The 21726-nt window shown below is 41.5% G+C and overlaps 1 protein-coding gene across 6 annotated transcripts in view; it reads right to left on the bottom strand.

The window, feature by feature from the left end:
• Nucleotides 1-21726, bottom strand: part of Slc24a2 (solute carrier family 24 member 2) — a 220233-nt gene that overhangs the window by 30638 nt on the left and 167869 nt on the right. For 4 of the 6 annotated variants that reach the window (XM_074051729.1, XM_074051726.1, XM_074051724.1 and 1 more), the window contains 3 exons: nucleotides 18630-18680; nucleotides 2483-2581; nucleotides 706-824 (listed from right to left, as the gene is read on the bottom strand). In XM_074051729.1, the coding sequence (XP_073907830.1) occupies nucleotides 706-824; nucleotides 2483-2581; nucleotides 18630-18680 (269 nt within the window). The remainder of the gene's footprint in view (nucleotides 1-705; nucleotides 825-2482; nucleotides 2582-18629; nucleotides 18681-21726) is intronic. The other 2 variants (XM_074051728.1, XM_074051727.1) reach the window with 1 other exon arrangement.

Here is a 21726-nt window from a genome sequence, read left to right as displayed (position 1 = left end):
GCTGAGGAGATAAAGGCAGAGGGAGCTGTGGTCTCTTCATCTTTGGGTCTTTTCATCTCCCCATTTAAATAAAGAACCTTTCCTTGTGAACTCCTATAAGGGAATGAAGCAGCAGGCAGCAATTGGTCTGCTTTCCCTGAGAAGTGCTGTTTTTCCTTACTGCAGGGTACTTCTAGGTCAAAGATGATAAGAGTACTGGAATATGCTGGGCTTCTATTTGAGGGCACTGTCTAACTCTTCAGCTCACTCAGGAAATTCTATCAAGATAATGGGTTTCAAATTATAACTACTAGGTGGGACAGTTGGATTGGTTGTGCCATTGAAGAGTACATGGAGACACAGAGTGTTAATTTCAGTCAGAGGGATAAGAAAGGCCAACAGGGTTTCACTGAGGTGTTGGCTGTGCTTTCTCTATAAAACTTTGTCATACTTTAAGATCTGCATTTTCATCCCCAGGAGATTCTGATGCATGAGTCACCTGACCTTACACTGAGGAGCAATGGCTCAGAGAATATCCAATAAACATGGAGGTTGACACCCATGGGACCCTGGTGTGGTACTGGGAAATATACACAAGAATGAATCTGATCCTATTTGGTTTCTACCCAGCTGGGATCTGGGGCCTCTGAGGAGCATACAAGGTCTGTGCTGTTGCGTTGAACATCAAGAAGAGCACAGTCGAGAACAGCAATGGAAGAGCCATACCTGGGCTTCTGCAGCTTCGATGCTGTGGGAGAGGCTTCCATTCTGCACAGGTTCGGAAGCATCACTGGATGGTGTCATTTCAACTTCGTTGCTTGTGCTGTTCGGGAGTTCGATTTTTTCTGTGACATCATTTAGATACATGCACAAAGAAAACAAATGGAATCAAGTTGGGTAAGAGACATGTTGAAAAGAACTTTACTTAAAATCCTGGGTTGAAGAAGAGTGGCGTCTGAGAGTGGGAGCTGGTGTTGGGCTGAATGACAACAGGCTACCTGGTATGCTGCCCCTTTGTCATAGGCTTTGGCTTCCATTCTGGTCTGATGTCACTTGAGTGTCTTATCAGCTCCTTTTCTCTACTAGAAGCGAATCACCCATACAAAAATATAAATGCAACATCAGAAACCAAAGCCCACTCAACACAGGATACTGCATACCACAGGGAGGTAAGATGTCCAAGGATAGACACGAGCAGATAACAAAGCACCTCCCAGGCAAAGTATCTCACCCAAGATTGCTTTTACATGACAGTCTTCTCATGACCATAGAAAATATGAAAATAAACCTTTGGCTTACTTTGAAAAATATGAATTTTGGACTCTTGCTATTTCTAGATCTCAAGTCATTCACAGGTTCTACAACATTGGAGTTCCTTGGTGTTACGTGTTCATCTTCTCATAGATGATTCAATGCAGGCCTAAGGATGCCAAGCATTAAGAGGGGGACTGGAATGGATCCAGGCATCTAAGTCTTCTATTCCAATCTACTTCACTCCACTATAGAAATCAGCAAGTAGAGTAGAGAAAACGGCTCAAATTGTGGAATCTAAATATCCCAAGCAAAACTTAATGAGGCAATAGACTTTCATGGTGTGACTTCCCATTTTCATAAAACAAAAGCAAATATGCTTATCCTAAATAATATTTTCAAGTTCACAGACATGTAAAGAAACAGACTAAAATATATAATGCACAAATCTCAACTTTAACAAGTAATCATTGCTAACATTTTGAATCTTGACTGTTTCTTGGCCCCATTTTTTTCCCGAGCTGGAAGTTGGGATACCAGGAGAGACAGAAACCTTTCTGTGAGTGTCATGCATTTTGAGTGCAACACTGTAGAGTTTTGTCTGCAGATAATTTTAGTTACTTGGGCAATAGCTTTGTTTATAGTATAGATCCAGATTAGGTTAAATTTAGTTTGAATTTAGAATTAGAGAGCTATATTATAGTTACAGACAGGAGAAGAGGAACACCATGTTCCAAGTTAAAATAAGATGCCTGAATGTTACAATCTGGTCACATAGGAGCTCTGGAAAAGTCAGCCAAAAGGGATCTGGGCTGATATTGCTGAATTCTTAAGAAAGAAGAGGAAGCATCAACCTGAAGAGACTCTATTAGGGGGTGTCTGAGTGGTAACTTAGTGGGTGAGCTATAAATAATGTCACAGGTATAAAATTTGGTTACCAGGCAAGAATTACAGAAGAAGGACTCTCACCTTTGGTATCCTTGTGTGCAGAATCCTTGAAATGAAGAGATTATCTACTTTTGGATAGTGATACCTTGGTAAGAGTTGGTTAGAATCATTTTACTCCTCATGAATTTCCTAGTGATATGCTACGTCCATTCCTGCCCTGTCCCACTTGGAGAAGAGGGACTCATTTTCTCTTGTTTGGGAAAGGACTGAGCTGTAGACCAGTACTGTGTTGGCACGGGGTCAGGGGTACCTGCATTGGACCCTGCCCCCAGGAAAGCAGGGGATGGTATCTCTTTGAACTCACCCACATGATTAGCAGCCCCATTTTGCCTCTCATTCTCATCCACCTGGCATTTCTTCTTGGCGATCTTGTGGAGAATTGAAGCCTTTTCTCTGAACCTCCCTGAAGCAAGAGAAAGTGGCAGGAAGAAGACAGTGAGCGGGAAGACAGAGTCTTGTGGCAAAGGAGGTTGGGGAACACTGGCAAAGCAGGTATGTGACCGCTCCACTTGTACTGCATTCTAGCAGTGACCACACTGCTTGGTCCAAGCCCTCTGACCTGTGGGAGGGGCACTTTCTTACCTTTGTGGATTCGTCAGTTCAGTTCTCTATTTGAGAACCTCAAGATGCTGGACCATGATGAAAGGTATGACTTGGACCTCTTCCCTCCCCTCACAATTGCTCACAAAGTAAATGAAAACACCAAGCATCCTCCTCCTGCTAAGATCCAAAAGAGCTGCTCTGGAGGCATAGCCATCTCTTTGGGATGAAATTAAGTGCTCATCTCAGATCAGCTTTTGACAATGGGTTGGGAAGGAAAGTCAAGCCCAGGAATCCTTTGATTTGACTTTGGTGTTCAAGCATTTATCATAATCAACATTGCAACTTCTAAACGAGTCAGGAACAGGCATCACAGCTTTCCAGATCAGCTGATTCGGCTGCAATTAAAGCATCCTGGAGGCCACAGATTCCATTTGAGGATTTAGGGCAAAGAATGATCAACTGAGCACAGCAAGTAATGTTGGAGATGAGACACTTTGGGAAAGGTGCTGGAAAAAAAATACCATTCTCAAGGTAATCATTTTAAACAGCTGTGCGACACTGTAATGCGTCATTTCTTCTTCACTGTTGATATAATTAATGGGTAAATACATGCAACAAGCAAGAAAATAAGCATGCAAAAGTGAAGAGATTAAGGAAACATACAGCATATTTCCCTTCCAGTCCCTGATTTTCCTCCTTGGGAATATTCAAGGTACAAAAGATTCCCATTTTCAACTGACTGATTATTTCCTAGACTCAGATGAGTTCCTCAAAATACCATATGTCCTACAATTTTCCCACTAGGCACTTTTTGCAGGCTGTGTTCCCCAGCAGCATACTAACAGGAGATGTCATTCTATTTTTCGAAATAGAACCAAATCAAACCGAAGTGTATCCTCTGGAGAGTCTCTCCTCTCAGGACAGGACATGGCTGATGGGCAACCACTTACCCCCCACACCCCCACTTGGGAAAGACCGAACCTGGGGACTCCAGTGGTGGAGGAGACATAGGATAAGGCCTTTCTGCTCATAACTTTGTTAGTCATAAACCCAGCTACACAAAGTCACCTCTAAGACACTGGACATCAGTGTGGGCGATGGCTGTATGGCACAAGGTATATTTTCAAAGATGGCAGGAAGGGAAATCCTGCACAGAGAAAAGGAGGCCATTATGCGGCTTGGATTGCAAAGGAAAGAGAAGGAAGGAGATGGGCATGGTGTCTAGTCTTGAGGAATGCTGAAAGTCAGCATCACCATACTGGAAGGGGATTCTGAGAGAAATCGTGGGAAGAAAAAGGGAAAGGAAAGAAAGTCTAGGACTAGGAAAAGGGGGTAAAAAAGAGCAAGGAAGGAAAGGACAAAGAGAAGAAGAAGGATAAGAGGAAGGAGGCAGAAGGCAGGGGGTGTGACTGCCTGGAGGTGGCCCAGGTGGCTCAGATGCCAGGTGCTTTCCTGGCTGCTAAATCTAGTCTTAGTTGAGGACTAGACAAATTTTAAGAGTTCTCTTCAATACTCTGCAGCCTTATGCTGAAAGAGGGGTTACTACTTGTGGAAGATAACTCCAAGAAGTCCACAAATCGTGTGCTTTTCACCCAGAAGAGGAAAAAGAAGGTTCTGAAACTTCACTGGATATGATGAGTCTACTAAAAGAAAGGACTCTATTCTGGTATCAGTATCGTTATTGAACTTAGATCATTCTGAAGCTTTATGAAATAAGAATGATCAATATTTGCTACTTGAAAACTATATGTAAAATAATAACAAAGTAGAAAAGATTCAGAAGAGGAAACAAGCTTGTGAAAATCAATCCTGAAATAAAAACTTCATCCAAATAATATCCTATTCATACGCGATGGCAAAGAAAATATTTGCTAATCACATATTTCTTTGTGATTACCAGAATCTTGTCAGAGCTCAGATGTGTGCCAGACAGAAATAATAAAAAAAGGGACCCCAAAATATGGTTGGGTATAGCCACTCACTCTGCTAAGAAATGTCTTTTAGTGCAGTGTTGGCCACACAAAGGGCTGGTTTCCCCAAGTTCTCCAAGGGGGGACCATGGGAACAAGGGAGGAAATGATTGTAGAACTGGGGTTTTGTAGGTTCTCAAATATTTTACAGGCTAGTGAGAGTCTTCTAGACTGTGTTACTACTTTTCCCACTGCAGTAGCACCTTGGGTTTTCTATGCTATTGAAAAGGAGAATGGGGTTCAACTCTGATCATTTTCTCTTGGGGTCTAGTGTTGTGGGCAGCAGGCAAAGCAGTTGAGGCTGGTAAGGGAGCTGTCTCCTCCAAAAGACTTCTTCAACTTCTTTAATGCACCCAATCCCCTGACCATTCTTTGTCACACTGTCACAGTCTGACAATCATTCTGCATTCTGAGGGCTGATGATGAGTGCTCCACAGCCTAAAAAGACTTTCCCTTGAACATTAGTTTCTAGAAAGGCAGCAGTGAAAGGCCCACTTTCAGACTTCAGCAGATGCATATGCTCCTTAAGGGTGGTGGGCAGAGCATGATAAAGGAAGGCGAAGCTCATCTCAGCCCAGAAGACCCCTTGGGATCACCCTGAGGCAGCTTCTGAGAAATGCTGTGAACTTGAGGTCCTTGGGGAGAGGCTGGCACAGCACCAGAGATTTTTAAAGGGAACCTCTGTACCTTGACATAGGAAGACATGGCACCTTCAGGACCTAAAAAAAATGTCTAAGCCACCAGCTGAGCAGGATACCATGCAGGGTGTTCAAGGCCTAGCTCTTTCCCTGGGTCTGCTAGGTGATTTTTTAAAGTTCCTTTATAATCCTGAGCATCAGTTTTCTCATCTGTTAAGTAGGGATTCCAATGGTTTTGGCTCATGAGTTAAGTGTAAGGATTAAGTGAGAAAATAGCATGTGGCATCAGTAGAACTCTATACCCAAGGGGACAAAGAGAAACAAGCCAAAAAATGTTGACGGGCAAGAGTGGCATGGCTGTTGAGTTCCTTGAGGGGGATCATTGCTATTTTCTCTTCTTTTGATCCATACAGGCAGGACTAGAGAACCAGCCACATTTAGACATAGTAATTTAAGCATCCAGGACCTTGTTGGATTGGTACTCAGATTTCAGAAAATCTTCCAAATGTCAACTCTAAATTTTAGGTACAGTTTCGGTGTTGTTGTAAGGGGTGGCACAGAAAGACAGATCTGTGTGTTGTGTAGCTTTGTGACTGGTGATAAAGAATCAAGGTATTTTCGAGTACTTTTCAAGGTGAGTGAAGGAGTAATTTTTAACATGTTTTAAGACAACCGTAAAAATGTACTCTGTTGTGGTGTAAACCCTTAAAGTGTTGCATTTTTATATAGCTACAGATATTTGTATACTTAGAAATCTCAGAAATAGTAAGCTCTGCTGAAATCGTGAGGCACCTACGTCAAAACCTGGTATAAAATTTTAGTATATTTAGCTTGGTCTGAAATTTGCAAGCATACCACCTGAATATCATCAAGAGGGTGAGTGTTGAGGGGGTGAAAAGACACGTGGAAGGAAAAGATCAAAGCCAAGGGACTAATGTGGAAAAGAACATGTTTAGAAAAGCAACCAGCAATCAAAATCTTGACCAACTCATTCTGAGATAAAACAGAAGCTCCGCACTGCCTTTGGAGGGTCCGTTCACTCAAAGGAGATGAATTTGGCTTCTGTTCTGTTAAAGAAAACGGCTCCATGGGAATTCCTTCACCTCTTTCCCAGCCTGCCTGTGACAGGTTACAAAAGGAGCCCTTTGATTTGGTGATCAGCTCAGCTCTGACCTTCTGCAGAACATTCTGAACTTCAGCAACACAGAGAAAATAAGACAAAAGACATAGGTGCAAAGGGAGTGACCACACACACCTCTGGGAACAGACTGTGGTTTGGGAGAAGGAAGGAAAAAATGAAATAGAAGGGAAAATTTTTCTTTGAAATCTATTTTTGTGTTTTCAGTGCTGCCTTTCCTGTCTCTCGCTCTTTTGCTCTCTCTGAAGTTTATGGCTTGGCATGTAGCTCAAAAAACAAAAGTGTACCTGAACTTTCCTCTTGTTCATTCCTTGCCTTTTCCTTTGGATCAGGCCGGCCTCATCGCAGTGACAAGGCAATGACACTGTGGGTTATCCTGGGCTCCTCTCTTTCTCTCACACCTCACATGTCATTCATCAGCAAATCTGGTGGCTCTAGTTTCGAAATATTTCAGAATCTGCCCAATTTTTCCTTTCCCATCCTCAACTCTGGACCCCACCAGCATCAAGTCTCATAGGAGCAGTTTGGCTGGTGTGAGTTCTCCCTACCCTGCTTCTGCCCTTACTCATCCTCCAGGATCCTCTTATCCCAGCACACTTAAGGATAGGTAGATCAGACCATGCCTCCCCCTTCTCTGTGCAAAATCCTGCCGTGGCTCCCTGGGTCAAAGTGAAAGTCAAGGTCTTTACAACAACCTGAAGGATTCTATCCAATGAGGCTCACCCTGATGGATGTGACCTTGCTCCTTACCCTTCTGCTTGCTTGCTTACTCTGCTCCACCCATGCAAGCCTCCTTGCTGTTTCTTGAAAACACTGCATAATCCCACCTGTGAGCTATGGTAGTGGCTGGTTTTCTACCTGGAATGTTCTTCCCCCAGAAATTGGGGGCTCACTGACTCATGTCCTTTCAAAGGTCACCTCATTGTGCCCTCTGAAGCAGCCTCTTAAAATTTGCAGTGTCTCTCTCTCTCTCTCTCTCTCTCTAGCATTTCCGATTGCTGGCTTATTTTCTTCTTCTTCTTTCTTTATTTTTTTGGCAGTAGTGGGATTTGCATTCAGGGCCTTGCACTTGTCAGGTAGGCGCTCTACCACTTGAGCCACCCCTTCAGCCCAAGAAGCTTATTTCCACTAAGGCAACTCTCCCCATCTAATATGCCATATCATAATTGCTACTGATTATTTGTTGCTTTCTACTAGCAGAGAAGCTCTGCAAGGGCAGGGATTTTCAAGTTTTGCTCATCGCTGTATCCTCAGCATTCAGAGGGGCTCAAGAAATCCTCATGGTGTCTGGGAAACAGGATGAGGTTGTAACTCCTTTCTGTTGGTCAATGACCCAAAGCAAATCCTTTCAGAATCTCCCAAGGTCAGGGCCCCCGTGTGGCTAGGGTCCACCTATGAGACCTTAGGAACTTTGTAGGGGTAAATAGGAGACAGTGAGGTGCACTACTTATTTATACTACAGAGGCTGAAGGCAGAGGGTGCATCAGTTGTCCCCCTTCTGCACATTTCAGGCCCAACACTGGGTGTTGAGTGGAGCCCCTATAAGAGGGGGTTCAGTGAGTACCAAATGAAGAGAAACCTGGGCCTTGGCCTTCCTTCTTAACTAGGCTGCTCCTCATTTTTCTGGGCCTAACCTCAAGGTTTTTCTCCTTCCCATGTGGAAAACCCAGTCAGTCTCGAGGCGTTTCCAACATTACTCACAGTAGTATTTCAGACTGCTTCCCCACCAGAGGGCAGTCTTCTCTGGAGAAGGGGCCTTCTACTGCCATCTTTGTATCTGAACAAATGTCAGAGTGATTTCTGGCCCATCACACACACTCACAGATTGCAGTGAAATTCTCTCTATAATCAGCTCCTCTGATAAGTCAAGCTTCCCTTTGAGCCAGGGCAAGTCATAAACGATCTTCCAGACTGCAAATATTAAACAAATTTGTGGGTACATTCTGGGTAGGGTTTGGTAAATAAGGTAGATTCGGCTAGTGCCCTTGCAGAGTTCACAGCCCGCAGCAGGAAAGAGACTAGTAACAACCACCTCAGATTTGTGTTCTGATGGTGGAGGCCTTCTGGGGAAGTTCAGAGAATAAAAGTGAAAACTTCCTGGTTCGAGACCATACCTAGTAGGTGGAAGGAATGGCTCTGCTTCCACTCTACAGACTGTTTATGGAGCAGTTTGTTTATCTAATATGGGCTGGCTAAATTTTTTTTCTTAAAAGAAAGATATTGGTGATAATAATTTGATCTTAAAAATTCTATGTATCCTTACATCTGTTTTTAAAATATAGCCTCTAAATTATTTTTTTCTAATTTTTCTGAAGCATCATATAACCATTATTTTACATTAATATTAAACTACTCTTTTAATAGAAGTATTTTGTAAAGTGTCTTTAATAAATACTTTGTAAATGAACCACATAATAGAGATGATTAACATAATTCAATTGTCACTATATTTATAGACACAATAATATAAGTGGTATCTGTAATTAATGAGAATATAAACATTACTCTATCTCAAGTGATGGCCAAATTCATTGTTTCAGATAGTGAAATGAGGCAGCTAGATCTCTACATTAGGACTTTCTTTCATATCTATAAGAATGACCCTTGTAGCCACAAGTAAAGAATATATCTGTCTAAATGTGAATTTGTTCCATCCCGTCTCCTGGCAGGTTGCCTTACCATTGGAAATATGAACATGTTTTTGTAAATATTTTGAAACATTTCCAGTGTTTCATAAAAGTTGCCATCCAAAAGACTGACATTTTATCTTGTCTTTGCCGCCAGTTTCTTATCTCCCCCCTGTAGACTTTGCCTAATCAGTTATCTTCAGTCTTCAGTTTTCCCCTCTCCTCTTAGGATGAAGATCATGATCAAGTCCCTGTCAGCTTTAGGAACTTTTCCTTGACTTCAGTCCTTTGTCTCCCATGCTCACTTATTAATCTTGCACCTGGCATTTGTCAGCATTATTCCAAAGAACCTACCTTTACCACTTTTTGCCTCCAAATGCCATGATTTCTCAGTGGCCTTTGGTGTTCCTCATCCTTTTCAGAATCATATTTAATTTCCAGAGCCCCTAAGAGCTTAAAACATCTGTATTTCTTAGAGCTCCTCCAGGCTCTCCCTTCTGTTCCTCACTTTCTTCCCAGAGGACTCAGTCAACCACTCCCTAAATGTCATAATTCCTAAGCTCAGACCCTCTTCTCCAGCAAACTTCTGAACACTTTGGACAGACAACTCAACATGCCTCAAATTCCACATGTCATCTTCCTTCTTGGGATTCTCTTCTGCTTGGATGCTCTACTGAGGACTTTCACACTCCAGTACTCCCCAGCCCTCCCAGAGATCTCCCTATCACCAACATCCAGTTAGTTCCACGTCCTTTCGATTCTATCTTTGAACTCCTTAGTTCCAACCTGTCCAACCTGGAAGCTGACTACTGGCTCTTCATCAGTCTCCCAGTTGTCACTTGCATAACCTGCCTCCCCCAGTTTACCCTTCACGAGACTTGCCCGGATTTAGGCACCTCCATCTTCAGGAAATTGTCTGTGAGTACCATTCTTCTATGACAGGGCTCTGCTACCTATCCTATCATGACAGTAGTCAGAGAGTCTCACCAACTAGAGAGCGGGCCCTGGAGCACAAGACTTCTGCCTCCGTCTCCCAGTATGTGCTGTTCAGGCTGCGTCTTCATGTGCCTGTGGGCACAGCAGCATTAATGCATACAATGAAGGAGATGCTAGTGGGTGTGTGGGGCCATGCTTGGCCTGTTTGTTGTATGAAGTTCTACTCCGAGTTTACTTTTGGGAAGTGGAAGAGAAAGAAGGAAAGCCCAGAGGCCTGCTGCAGGAAACTCTCTAGGCTCTCTGCTTGGTTCATCTTTGCGTTAAATCTTCAAAGTTCAATATCATTTATAGTTAATGCTTGTGTATTTTGATCCTCTTTTTTTTTTTTTAAAAGATAGCTAATCAAGGTTAGGTAAAATTGGAATTTTACAAACCCAAAACCTCACAGCAGGTATTAGACTGCAAGGCTCAATGTTTCAGGTAGACTTACTGCCCTTGGCTGAGGCTGAGGCAGCTGAGAGCTGATGTTTGTTACTATGTTAGGTCACCTTCCTTATTATTTTAGGAACATCATTTTCTAAACATTGCAATCTCAAATACGGAATATGAATGGTTCACACAAGACAGTCTCAAGGAAGTCTGTCTGCTTCTCAGGTTTGGAGGCCAGGCGGGGCCTACTAGATAGAAGCTTTAAGCATCTTCCTTTGTCTTTGATCCCCTGAGCCCTGGGGATAGTTAAGAGACAAATAAAGACTCATACTAATAAGGCAGGTCTTGTATCCAAGATTTGCCAGCATTTGACCCAAATTCCTCCTAACAAGTGAAAAGGTCCCTTCTAAGTCACCTTGTCAGACTTGTGCATCTCTGCAAATGAGGTTCAACATTAATCAATCCATCTGGGGAGAGGTTTTTTTTTTCAATTTGGAGGTACTGGGGCTTCAAATTAGGGCATCACGCTTGCAAGGCAGGCGTGCTCAAGTGCTCTACAACTTGAGCCACCCTGCCAGCCTAGGGAGAATTTTTATTTGTTCACAGCACCTGGAAAATAATAGATGCTCAATAAACATTCTTGAATGATCACTATAATATGTATAAAACACTAAACACATTTTTTCTTCTGATGAGCCTACATATTTGCCAATTATTTATCTTGATGTAAACTAAAAGATTTTAGAGTTGGCTAAAATTTACTCAGAGGCAGTCACCGTTTTGTGACTTCTTGTAGAATCTGCTGTTACCTGGATTTCATGAACACAGTTCCTAATTTGAGATCCTAGTTCTATTGTTACTGTTTTTTTTTTAATTCTCAACTTTACATTGTAACCTCCTACTTGAAAATCTCATTTGGATTGTGGATTCACAACAGAAGTGCTGGCATATCCAAAGCGTCCTCCACACAAGGCTTAGAGGCCCATGGCTGAAATGAGATGACTTGATTCATTTCAGATTTAATCACCAGAGAAACTTACCATGCTTAATTGAACATGTCAGACTCCTCATCTAACAGATTTTTTTTTTTAAAGAGAGCTTCCGGTGTATGGAGGAATTGTTAATTTATAGTAGCAATATTCAAGCTTGACTGATGAAGGCAATTTAGCATTTTCAACTCTAGGGTTGTCAGAACCAGATAAGAAGAAGCATCTACCATTTGCCTCTGCTGCCATTTCACACCTTCTCCATATGCAGGGGGGCCAAATCTGCCTGCACTTGCTAAGTCCCATCTTTTTGCTTTTACTGCTCATGGTTTTTGACCATGAAAATAAGATGCAATGAAGTTTGAAGAGCTGGATGTATTCTCTTTGGAAGAATTCCTTGGTCCTGGCTTTCAGGAAGACCTTGGCTTTACTCACACAACTGGTTTGGTCTTTCTCACAGATCTAATGCCGATTACTAGCTTGTTACTTTGGTTATGTAGATTGACCAGGCTGTTGTCTTCCCAAGATCCAGCCCCAGGGAGATGATTATAAGAATACATCTCTAGAGAAGTCATGTGATTAATAACTGGTGAATTCTATACACTTGGTTTTTGGGAAAAGGCCCAGTCTTCCAGAGAGCATCTGTTCAAGTGCCCAGAATCTCCTAGTCATGGAAGGTTGGACTGAATGAATTTAACCATGAACTTGGAATGAATGAAACATAACACAGTATTGGAAATGGTGTCTGTGCCCAGTATGGCTCCTGACTTGGTAACTGGAAGGTGGAAAGTTAGCATGTAGTGCACTTCTCAGACTTTCTGTAGAGATACCTGCAGTCTGGAGGTAAGCAGAGCACATGCTGGGGTGGAAATTGGGTATTCTGTTGTAGCTTAGAGAGGATAAATACTTTAATCATAGCTGTACCCTGGCTTTCCCTCACTTTGGTAAAAATTCAGGTTTCTAAAACACGTAAATTAGAAGGTAGTTACATTACAAGGCTTGTCTGCTTTGCAATGAAATCTCTCTTCAAAGACTTATTTAAATTTGCTGTTGAGGCTCTGGCAGTGGCAGCATAAATTGGTGCAATCATTTTGGAGGGCAATTTGGCAAGATCTTTCAGAATGTGAAATGTGTATACTCTTTGATCTGGCATTTCTACTTCTGGGAGTTTATTTTATGTGTACCTATCTTCTTCACAGTACAGTTTACTATATGGTCCCAGAGGATCACCATACAGCATTGTTATAATAGCTAGATAAATAAAGTAAAATGGAAATAGCTCAGATTCTCATCAACCATCAGAGTGCTAATTGAACCCCCTGTAGAACAGCCATGGAAGGGAATACTATGCAGCTATTTAAAAGAACAAGGAATGTCTAACTACATTAATATGGAAAGATTTCTAAGGTTTAATTAACAAACAAAGCCATTTATAACAGTGTATTGAAAAAGGGAATATGTTAAAAGTGGATACAAGTGGTTACCTTTAAGGAATGGATAGAGTCTGGGGTAGAAAGGAAGTTCACTTTTATTATCTTTATGTAGCATCTCTTTTTTCCTTCTAGGTGCATGTAATATTTTTATAATAAAAAAGGAAAGTTAAAATGATTTTGTGATTTAAAATTTCTACTATGGTAAAGTTTTGCATTAGTAACTAAGCAGGAATATATATATTTTTCCATTCTTTCAAAGGTCTATTCTACAAAAACTATTGAAAGTATTATTTGCTATGTTTAACCACATTAATGAAGAATTTGGCTATGAGCTGGATCAAATAATACACAAGCCTTTTATTTTAGGTGCTGTGGCCCAGGTCCAATCTACCATCACCCTGATGATAATTTAACTCAGTTTAAGATCAAGGGTTCAAAAGGCTTAAGTGGACTGTAAGCCAGTGTCTGCCATCACACTTAATAAAGGATAGAATTGTGGGTGTGGGACTTGTCCACTATCTGAATGTTTTTCTGTGGTGGCTTCCTGACTTCTCCAGAGAAGGGGGCTCACACCTTTCTGAGGGAGACCATTGTGCCTTTGGACATGTCTATGAGAAAGGTTTCCCGATGCTGGCTGAACTTTCTCTCACTGAATTGAGGAAGGATGATCTGTTTCCCCAAACATGACACCATCACAGCTGCACTTAAGGGGTCCCCCAAAGCTCTCCTTTCTGCTAAGACAGACCCAATGAAGTGAGAGTAAGAACTGCAAAACATTAGTAGCTTGTTCCCTAACAATGGACTATATCCCTTTCATTTCAGCAGAACTTCCACGTCACCAATCAGCACCTAGATCCACATCTGAACATCCCTGAGAAGATGTAACCTCTCATACCTGCCATCAGTAAACCACCTACATATATCCTTAATCTCTTCTCCAAATAGTCTCTTTGCCTTCTTGTTCCAACTGAAACTCAGTTGTTTGCTAAAAGCCCCCTACTTCTCCTTGTAGACCTTGGATGTGACAGCTGATCACCCCTTTCTCACTGCATTTAGACCATTTCTCCTTCCTTCTGGAAGCACCAGCCAGTAACTCCACCTCCTCTACTCCAAAGAATGAGTCATTCCTGTCCTCCTCCTTTTTTTCCCTCAAGATGTTAGAACATAGTTTGCTTTTCTTTCTGTTCTGTTACACCTGCTTCCAACCGTGGCTGCTTTTACACAGGTGAGCCCGGCCATACATAACTCCTTCCTTCCCCAACCTACATACTTCCAGCTACCACCCATACCTGTGGGTTGCTCCTAGACCTGTCACTAGCAAAATCCCGATATGAAGCATCTCATTTTATGTCCATCACTCTTTTTAATCTTTCTATTACAATAATACTTTGATCTCATTAGTCAATTCATTGATGTGCTTGTCTTTTCACTTTGGAACATGTTCTTCACTTGGTTTCTGGTACACCATTCTCTCCTCACCTCAGTTTCCCCCTCAAATCTGGAGTATGCCTTGCTCAGTCCTTGGCTTTCTCCTCCATATCAGCCATGTATTGGTATTCAGTTCTGTAGCTTTAAAGAACACTTGAATTTATAGCTTTCAAATTTACACTACAGCCCTGCCTGACTTCTCTTATAAGCCCAGTCTTTTAAATCTTTCTCAATATTTTCACTTGGATGTCTCATGGGAATCCCAAACTTACTATGGACTCTGAATTTCTCTCACAGTTTGTTCTATTCTCAGTCTTCATCGTCAGCATAGTTCTATGAAAGTGAGCTTTCCCTGTCATGAAGAGACTGGAAGTTGTGTATCCAATATCTATTCCCTTTTCATTTCCTAATGACATAATAATTAATTATTAGGGACAGAACTTACTAAGCTTAACAAACTACCTTTCAAAGCTGCCTTTGAACTAGGTATTGCCATGTGATTGAATTTTGGGCAAATTTTAGTGCATCTTTAGGGAAGGCTCCTTAAAAAGAAGACAAAACACCTGGGCAAATCACTTCGACCTTTCCTTGTTGGTGGAATGCAATAGTCTTGAACCACGAGGTGCCCTTGAGGTTAAAAATCAAGTAATAACTAAGTATAACAGGATGGTGAAGGGGCAGGATGGGTGGAAGGAGCCTGGGTTTTGAATGGTTGTGGAGTTGCCAGATTTTCCATGTCCTTTATAATGCTGGACTTACATTTGAGAGGAAAAATAAACTTCTGATTTAAGCGACTAGTAATCTGCATTTTCTGCTATATAGAGCTGTACCTATCCTGCCTGATAACAGTATCTATAACACAGTCTTATCCATTCCAGGAAGCAAAAGCCACAGATAACACCAAGGACTTGTGGTAGAACTACATTTTTAGAGCAAGTATTGCATATTCTAAGTCCCAATTTCTTTGAATGAGAGTTGGAATATTTCACTGCAACTAAGGGCAACAAATGATTGGCAGACTAGGTGACCTTACAGTGCTTTTGAGTCTTTGAAGTAATAGAAGTTTTCAAAACTCAGTTGCATGCCTAATTTAGGACTCCATGATTTATGGAGGACATTATTAGTTTCTCTGTTTTGTCATCTAATAAGATACTTCTTTCTCACCTTTAGTAAGATATACCTGTGTGATCATGATGATGATTCATTGATATAGAGTTTACAAAGTCCATAGCCCTGCACCTGGCAGGTGGGAGACACCTAATCAATACTGGTGCAGCCTTATCCTTTCATCCCTCTCTCACTTGGTAGGTTTGTCTTTTCCAGCCTCCTCCTTCAATTTATACCATATTTACTGATACTTTAGGGCTGAGTTCAAAGATCACTTTCTCCCCAAAATCTTTTCTCTTTCCTCCTGTCATCTGTCATTATCTTCTGACCACTTTACCACTTTTTTTTCCTAGTGCTTCAGTGATTGCTAGGTGTTATTTCTTCCCCTGGTCTGTAAGTTCCATGGGAGCAAACTGCCTGCTTTTAGTCTTATTTTCCCAAAGACCTAGCAGAGTAACTCACACATAGCATGTGCCTGAAAATAATGAACTGATTATGTATAGGGCAATTCTCTATATTTAGAAATCACCACTCTTTGGATATGGGGTGCTATATATACTACACCTTTCAATTTGATCCACTTAGGGAGGACAAAAAAGGATTCATTGCAAGTAGCTGACCTCATACAATGTCCAGAGAATTACTGGAAACAGTTATAAATAATGACTCATCATGTAAGTAATCACAATAAAGCCCTGCTCAAAGGCCAGTCACAACTTGAAAATGCTTAAATGAAGGAGAGTATTTCCCAAAGGCTACTAAGCCCACAGTTACTGCCCCAAACATCTTCCTCTTTATTACACTTCCTTAAATTGCACAGCATGGAAGGGGAATAAATCATAGTTATGAGCATTATGAGAGGGGAGGGCCCTTGAGAATCTGAAGAAGTCCTGCACAGCCTTCACTAGGTCTGAGGGTACTAAGCTGGCTTTGACTCTTTTTTGATGGAATCCCAGAATCAGGTTTAAGCCAAACTTGGCTTATCATGGAGGCAGCTGCCTAAGGATGTGATTTGAGGTGGTTGAAACCCTGTTCTCAAATATATATTTTACTGGTACCTGACAGGGATTGGTATGTCTTTGAAAAACTTCTTAATCTTTCAGAAGGTACTATTCCAGGTGAAGGATTAACCTTAACCAGCATTTCCACCACGTTCTGTAAGCAAAGAAGTCTTTGAAATCCTGCACACTCCAGTCCTCTTTCTGGTTTACTGCAGGCTGTAGTAATGTATGCCAGCATACGGAAGGCTCCAAGAAGTCATGTGGTTAAGAAATCTATTTAGCTCAACTCAGAAGCTCTCCCCCTTATTTAAAATCAGTTTGAAACCATTTTTTTCCTGGTTGTTGCAAAATTCCCATTGAAATCACAGGAAACTATTATTTCATGGAATACATTTTTTATCATGCTGCCTTGACTACTGTTACCTATCACCATAATCTGGATAAGTGGACACAATGGGATATACACAAAGGGATGGGAAAGTCAAGAAGGGCAAAGGACATTAAAGGTGACCCATCAGGGCCCCCAAACACAATTTGACAGTCTTGTTAAGGGCAGGTCTTGGTTCTCATTGCAGAAATTATTTTGACTTTGTTTTCCTATGTTGAAACCCAGTCATTATCAAGTGACATCAGATTGGAAGTACTATTGCTGCATCTTCATGTGCTCTTGAGCTTTCTGGTAGAGGCCGGAAGAGGAAGGGAGAGCCTGTAGAGCAATGTGTGCTCAGATGGATGTAAAAAGAGGAAGGAAACAGACTAAGGGGGAAAGGGGACATTGAGGTAACAAGGAGACAGAAGGCAATAAGAGTTAGGATGGAGGGCAGTGGGCAGATGATGTAAAGAGAAGCAGTGAAGATTTGACAGGTCAGGTAGAACCCAATAACACCTCCCCCACCAAAGTGAGGAATAAAATAACAATTAAGCCAGGAAGTCTTCCTTAATGATATGGGGTGCTTTTTCTATCTCCTGCCCTTGGGTCTCTCACTGCCCAAGGGGCTGCATTTCCCCTAGCTGTTGTTGATAGGGTCCAGTCTGAGATCCTAATAGAGGCCTTACAAATATCATAGTAGTTAAGTTAAAGCATAGGGACTGCCACAGGTTGGAACCCAGTGTGGTGCAGAAGCCAGGGTGAGGATTGGCTAAAGAGGAGCTTCTCCTTACCCAGATGGTCCTATCAGATGGTCCACTTCTCCCATGCTAAGCAACTAAGAGGTCCTTGGTGGGCTAAGACACCTTGGAAATACTGGAAGCTAAATGCAACACACTTGAGAATTTCTCTCTTATGTTGAAGGATAAAATGAGCTGATTTCCCTACCAGGATCCTTTTAATTTCTTGTCAGTGTCAGCATAAAAATCATGTAAAAACCCCAAATGATTTTGTATCTTACAACTATTATATATTACTCAAAAGTGGAGGTGTGAGTGGGGTAAAAAGCTCCCTTTTCAAGAATTCCAAATTTCAAATTGCCATTCCATGACAAATTTAATTCAGAAAAGTGATTCTGTCTCAGACAAGGTTGTATTCTGGGATAGTGCCTGGAATCCATTAATAAATTCATTTAAAGACAAACCTTTACTCAAGTGAAATAGTTCAAATGATATACCCAACCCCACAGAGTGGGATCCTCAAAGTAGACAGTTCTAGATTGCTAGCATGGTGGCACTGGCTCTCAGACAAATGCTCTCAGTCACCCAGGACTGTAGAACCTGAGGACAAGAGCCCATTACTATGTGCATCAGATTTGGGTCTCAAGCTGATTTTGGGTGCATGAGTTACTTCAGATCTCTCACTCTTTTTTAAACCAGAAACTCACCAGAACCTATATCCCTCTGAAATTAAAGGCATTGTAGGAGTGTATGGGATGGATGTAGTTATATATACTGTTATGAGCCTATGGGGAGTAATGCAAAGACATGGGTATTTATTGTGTTTACACTGTTGACACCATTTCTCTGAGTGTGTTATATGGTTGGTATGGTTTGGATTGCTTAGATGGGATAATATGGGCATTGCACATCTCCAATTCCAAATAAGCACAATGGCAAAAACTAGACAGAAATGCAGAAGGAATAACAAATTACACAATGTCACTGAGGTCATGCAAAGAAGAAAACAAAGAGATTTAAAATATGGGCAAGCAACAGACACCATAAATGAAGAAAAACAAAAGAAGAAACAAAAAGCCAATGCATACAATTCTAAAATCATTCTTACCTTCTTCAGTCATTGTGTCATAATATTTTAGTTTTCCATATGATCCAAGCTCTACAACATCACAGTAAAAGACACAAAGATAAGGAACGAGCTAGAATGCAAGAACGTTGTTTCTACACATTCTTAATTAATCAGATTCAGAGTTATACTGTCAAATTCAGCAATCGTAACTATATGGAGATGTGCAAACATGGGCATGTGGCAGACAGCTTTCACGGCCCATTTTCAGAAATCACTTAAAATACATTATTCTACCGAGGGTGGGATGTGCCCTGCATTACAGAATAGGACACAGTTATTTTAACATACAACGGAACAGAATATTTGGCAAAGATACTTCACCCCAGGCCTTGCCTAGCATTACAATTTTTTTTTAGAGTGATGTCACTCCAGGAGAAAGGACTGAGCAAGGACAAGTTCAGACCTATGGAGCACTGGGGACACTGTGATTCCTTGCCATAGGTCCCAGAATTTCATTTCACAGTTTTTCTCCAGCAGAACCATTTCCTAGAGAATAAGGAAGCTATTTGGGAAAATCGAAAATGAAGAACCAGGATTTAAACTTTCTTTTCACTGCTTATCTCATATTTTAAACAGGAAACACAGAGTACCAGGTGTACAGTGTGCTGCAAAGAGCTGGTAATGGTGCTAAGGGCTCAGCAAGTGAGAACGAGCCACATTCCCAAGGAAGATCACTGGGATCAGACAGGTGACAGAGCACAAAGTAGTATGGTGTGTGGGAGGACCAGAAGTTCCTCCTCTGAGTGCAGATGGCCCAGTGCAGCTGGCTGTGTTGGAAACCACTGGCAGACAGGGAGCTGCTTTGAGTCAGCTGATAGCATGGCAGCTGGGATAAGGGGTGTGGGGAGCAGTACGTGGTGGGAGAAAGGAGGTGGGGATACACCATTTCTTTATTCTTACTTCAGTTTTAAAATAGAAACTTTTATTCTTGTTCTTTTGAAAGCCCCAGATTGTTTTGAGCAACACTGTGAGAAGATTAAAAAAATATATATTTTTGGTCATAATGACGGTCTCCCAATAAACTTCAAGAAATTAATTAGACTCCAGAGATAGTCCTATGATTCTGAAAAATGCTTCCATGGCTCATTAATGTGGGCAGCTACTGGAAATCTACATATGAATCAACTTATAATTGATGGGTTTGTGTACAAGATAATAGATCTAGTTTAAAATGTAATAAGAATCATTATTGTATAGTTATATCATACATTCTCTATATATCCTTTTCTACATGTTGAAAATTTTACCTAAAGCTGTTTTAATACTCCAGTACAAAATTATGCCTTGGGGTGAAACATGACCCAATCTTAATTTTTCTGTGAAAACCTCCCTATTCTGGCTTTTGTTAGATACATTACAAAAGATGCAGGTGCTTCAAGAAGAAATTGAATTTTGTGTAAATAAGAACATGTTTTCATGACTTCTGGGAATTGCCTTTGGTGGAATACATTTTTTTCTAGCATTTTAGGAACAGATGTCTATTTTATAAAGTTTAGACTTCTTACATGATCTAAATAGCTTCATAAATATTAAGCACATGTTCATAGTGGCTTCACACATAATGTATGTGTTTGTGCATGTAATCTTGCAGTAAAGTTGAATTACATCAGCCAACTAATTTTTTTGCTTCTCTTTCTTCCTTTGGAAAAGCAATGGAATAAGATGCTGGCATTCACTATTATTTATCCAGAAAACAGAACATCGTGACTCTGTGTTTGCAAAGTTGGCTGTAAACCATATTCTACACAGTAAAGCACACCATTGCATCTTAATGGACCCAACGTTTTAGATGCAAACCTCCCTGTATGCACACACCTGTTTTCATGTATCAATCCCAAATTGCCAGATATAAATAAATAAATACAACCATAGTGCTTAATTATGGCTTTATGTTTACATAGAAGTGGACTGCTCATGTCTGAGAAAGCTCACACATTCTTGCCACTATGGCAATATCTAGATCGTTTCTGACCTGCTTTCTTGGGTGATGAATGGGACAGAGGGACAAATACTGGGCACAACATACCAAGCATGAGGCTAACAGCGGTGGAACAAGAGCAGTGAAAAGCTGCAGAATGACAGGAGATATGTCCAGTCAAAGCACAAAGGAAGGAGGGAGTGGAAGGGAAAAGTATCTATCCAAGCAGAGAGAACCATATGTGCAGTTTACTAAAGGAAGGGCAGAACTGAATGGAGGAGGAAATCAGCTTGTTAGAATAGTCTTTACTGGCAGTCATAGGATTCTGATATGGTAAGCTAAGCAGTCATATCCAGAGGGAAGTAGGGCAACACCTCCAAGAGCCAGGCAGCCCTCTTCCCTGACCCAGAGCATTCGGAGGTGCAGGACAAGGAATGTGACATGCAACCAGAACCAACACAACATGCACGTGTAAGCCAGAGCTCATCACGAACCTGGCTGTTTCTCCACAACCCATGGATGTTGCATGGAAAGTGGCTTCAGCCACTGTCTGTTGAGATTCTGAGGCCAGGCCTAGCCTGGCTGAGAGGACCTGGGAGGCATGAATGAGAACTTACCTGCATAGGAAGTGCTTCCAATTGGCACACTCCACATAAGAAACACCCAGGGCACCCTCAACTTAATTGGATTAGGAGTCCAACTGGGCCTAATTCAAGCTGAATTTCCTTCCTTTCCTTCCTTCCTTCTTTCCTTCCTTCCTTCCTTCTGGGGTTGGGGTAGAGTACTGGTGTTTGAACTCGGGGCCTTACACTTGCTAGGCTGCTAGGCAGGTGCTCTACCTCTTGAGCCATGCCCCCAGCCCCAAGCTGAATTTCTTTAGTTTAGGAGGGAGAAGGTGAGGAAGTTCAAGAGGGTATTATTTAATCCTATCTAGCGCTGTTCACTACATCAACTGAGAAAGAGGCAGCCACAATTGGAAGAGTGATATGTTGCTTGGGTTATCATTCTGGGTAACACCTAGTGTTGTTTCTCTATGACATTTCTCCAAATGCCCCATGACCTTAGAAAAAGATTCCAGAACCCAGTGTTGGTGTTTGAGATGACCCTGTAATCTGATCATGGATGTTGTCCAGTATGGCAACTGGACTTGCTTTTTAG

Source organism: Castor canadensis, chromosome 13, assembly GCF_047511655.1.
Source record: "Castor canadensis chromosome 13, mCasCan1.hap1v2, whole genome shotgun sequence".
NCBI classification, from domain to species: domain Eukaryota; kingdom Metazoa; phylum Chordata; class Mammalia; order Rodentia; family Castoridae; genus Castor; species Castor canadensis.
The sequence above is the reverse complement of the archived record's forward strand: the minus strand, read 5'-3'. Positions and strand labels throughout refer to the sequence as shown.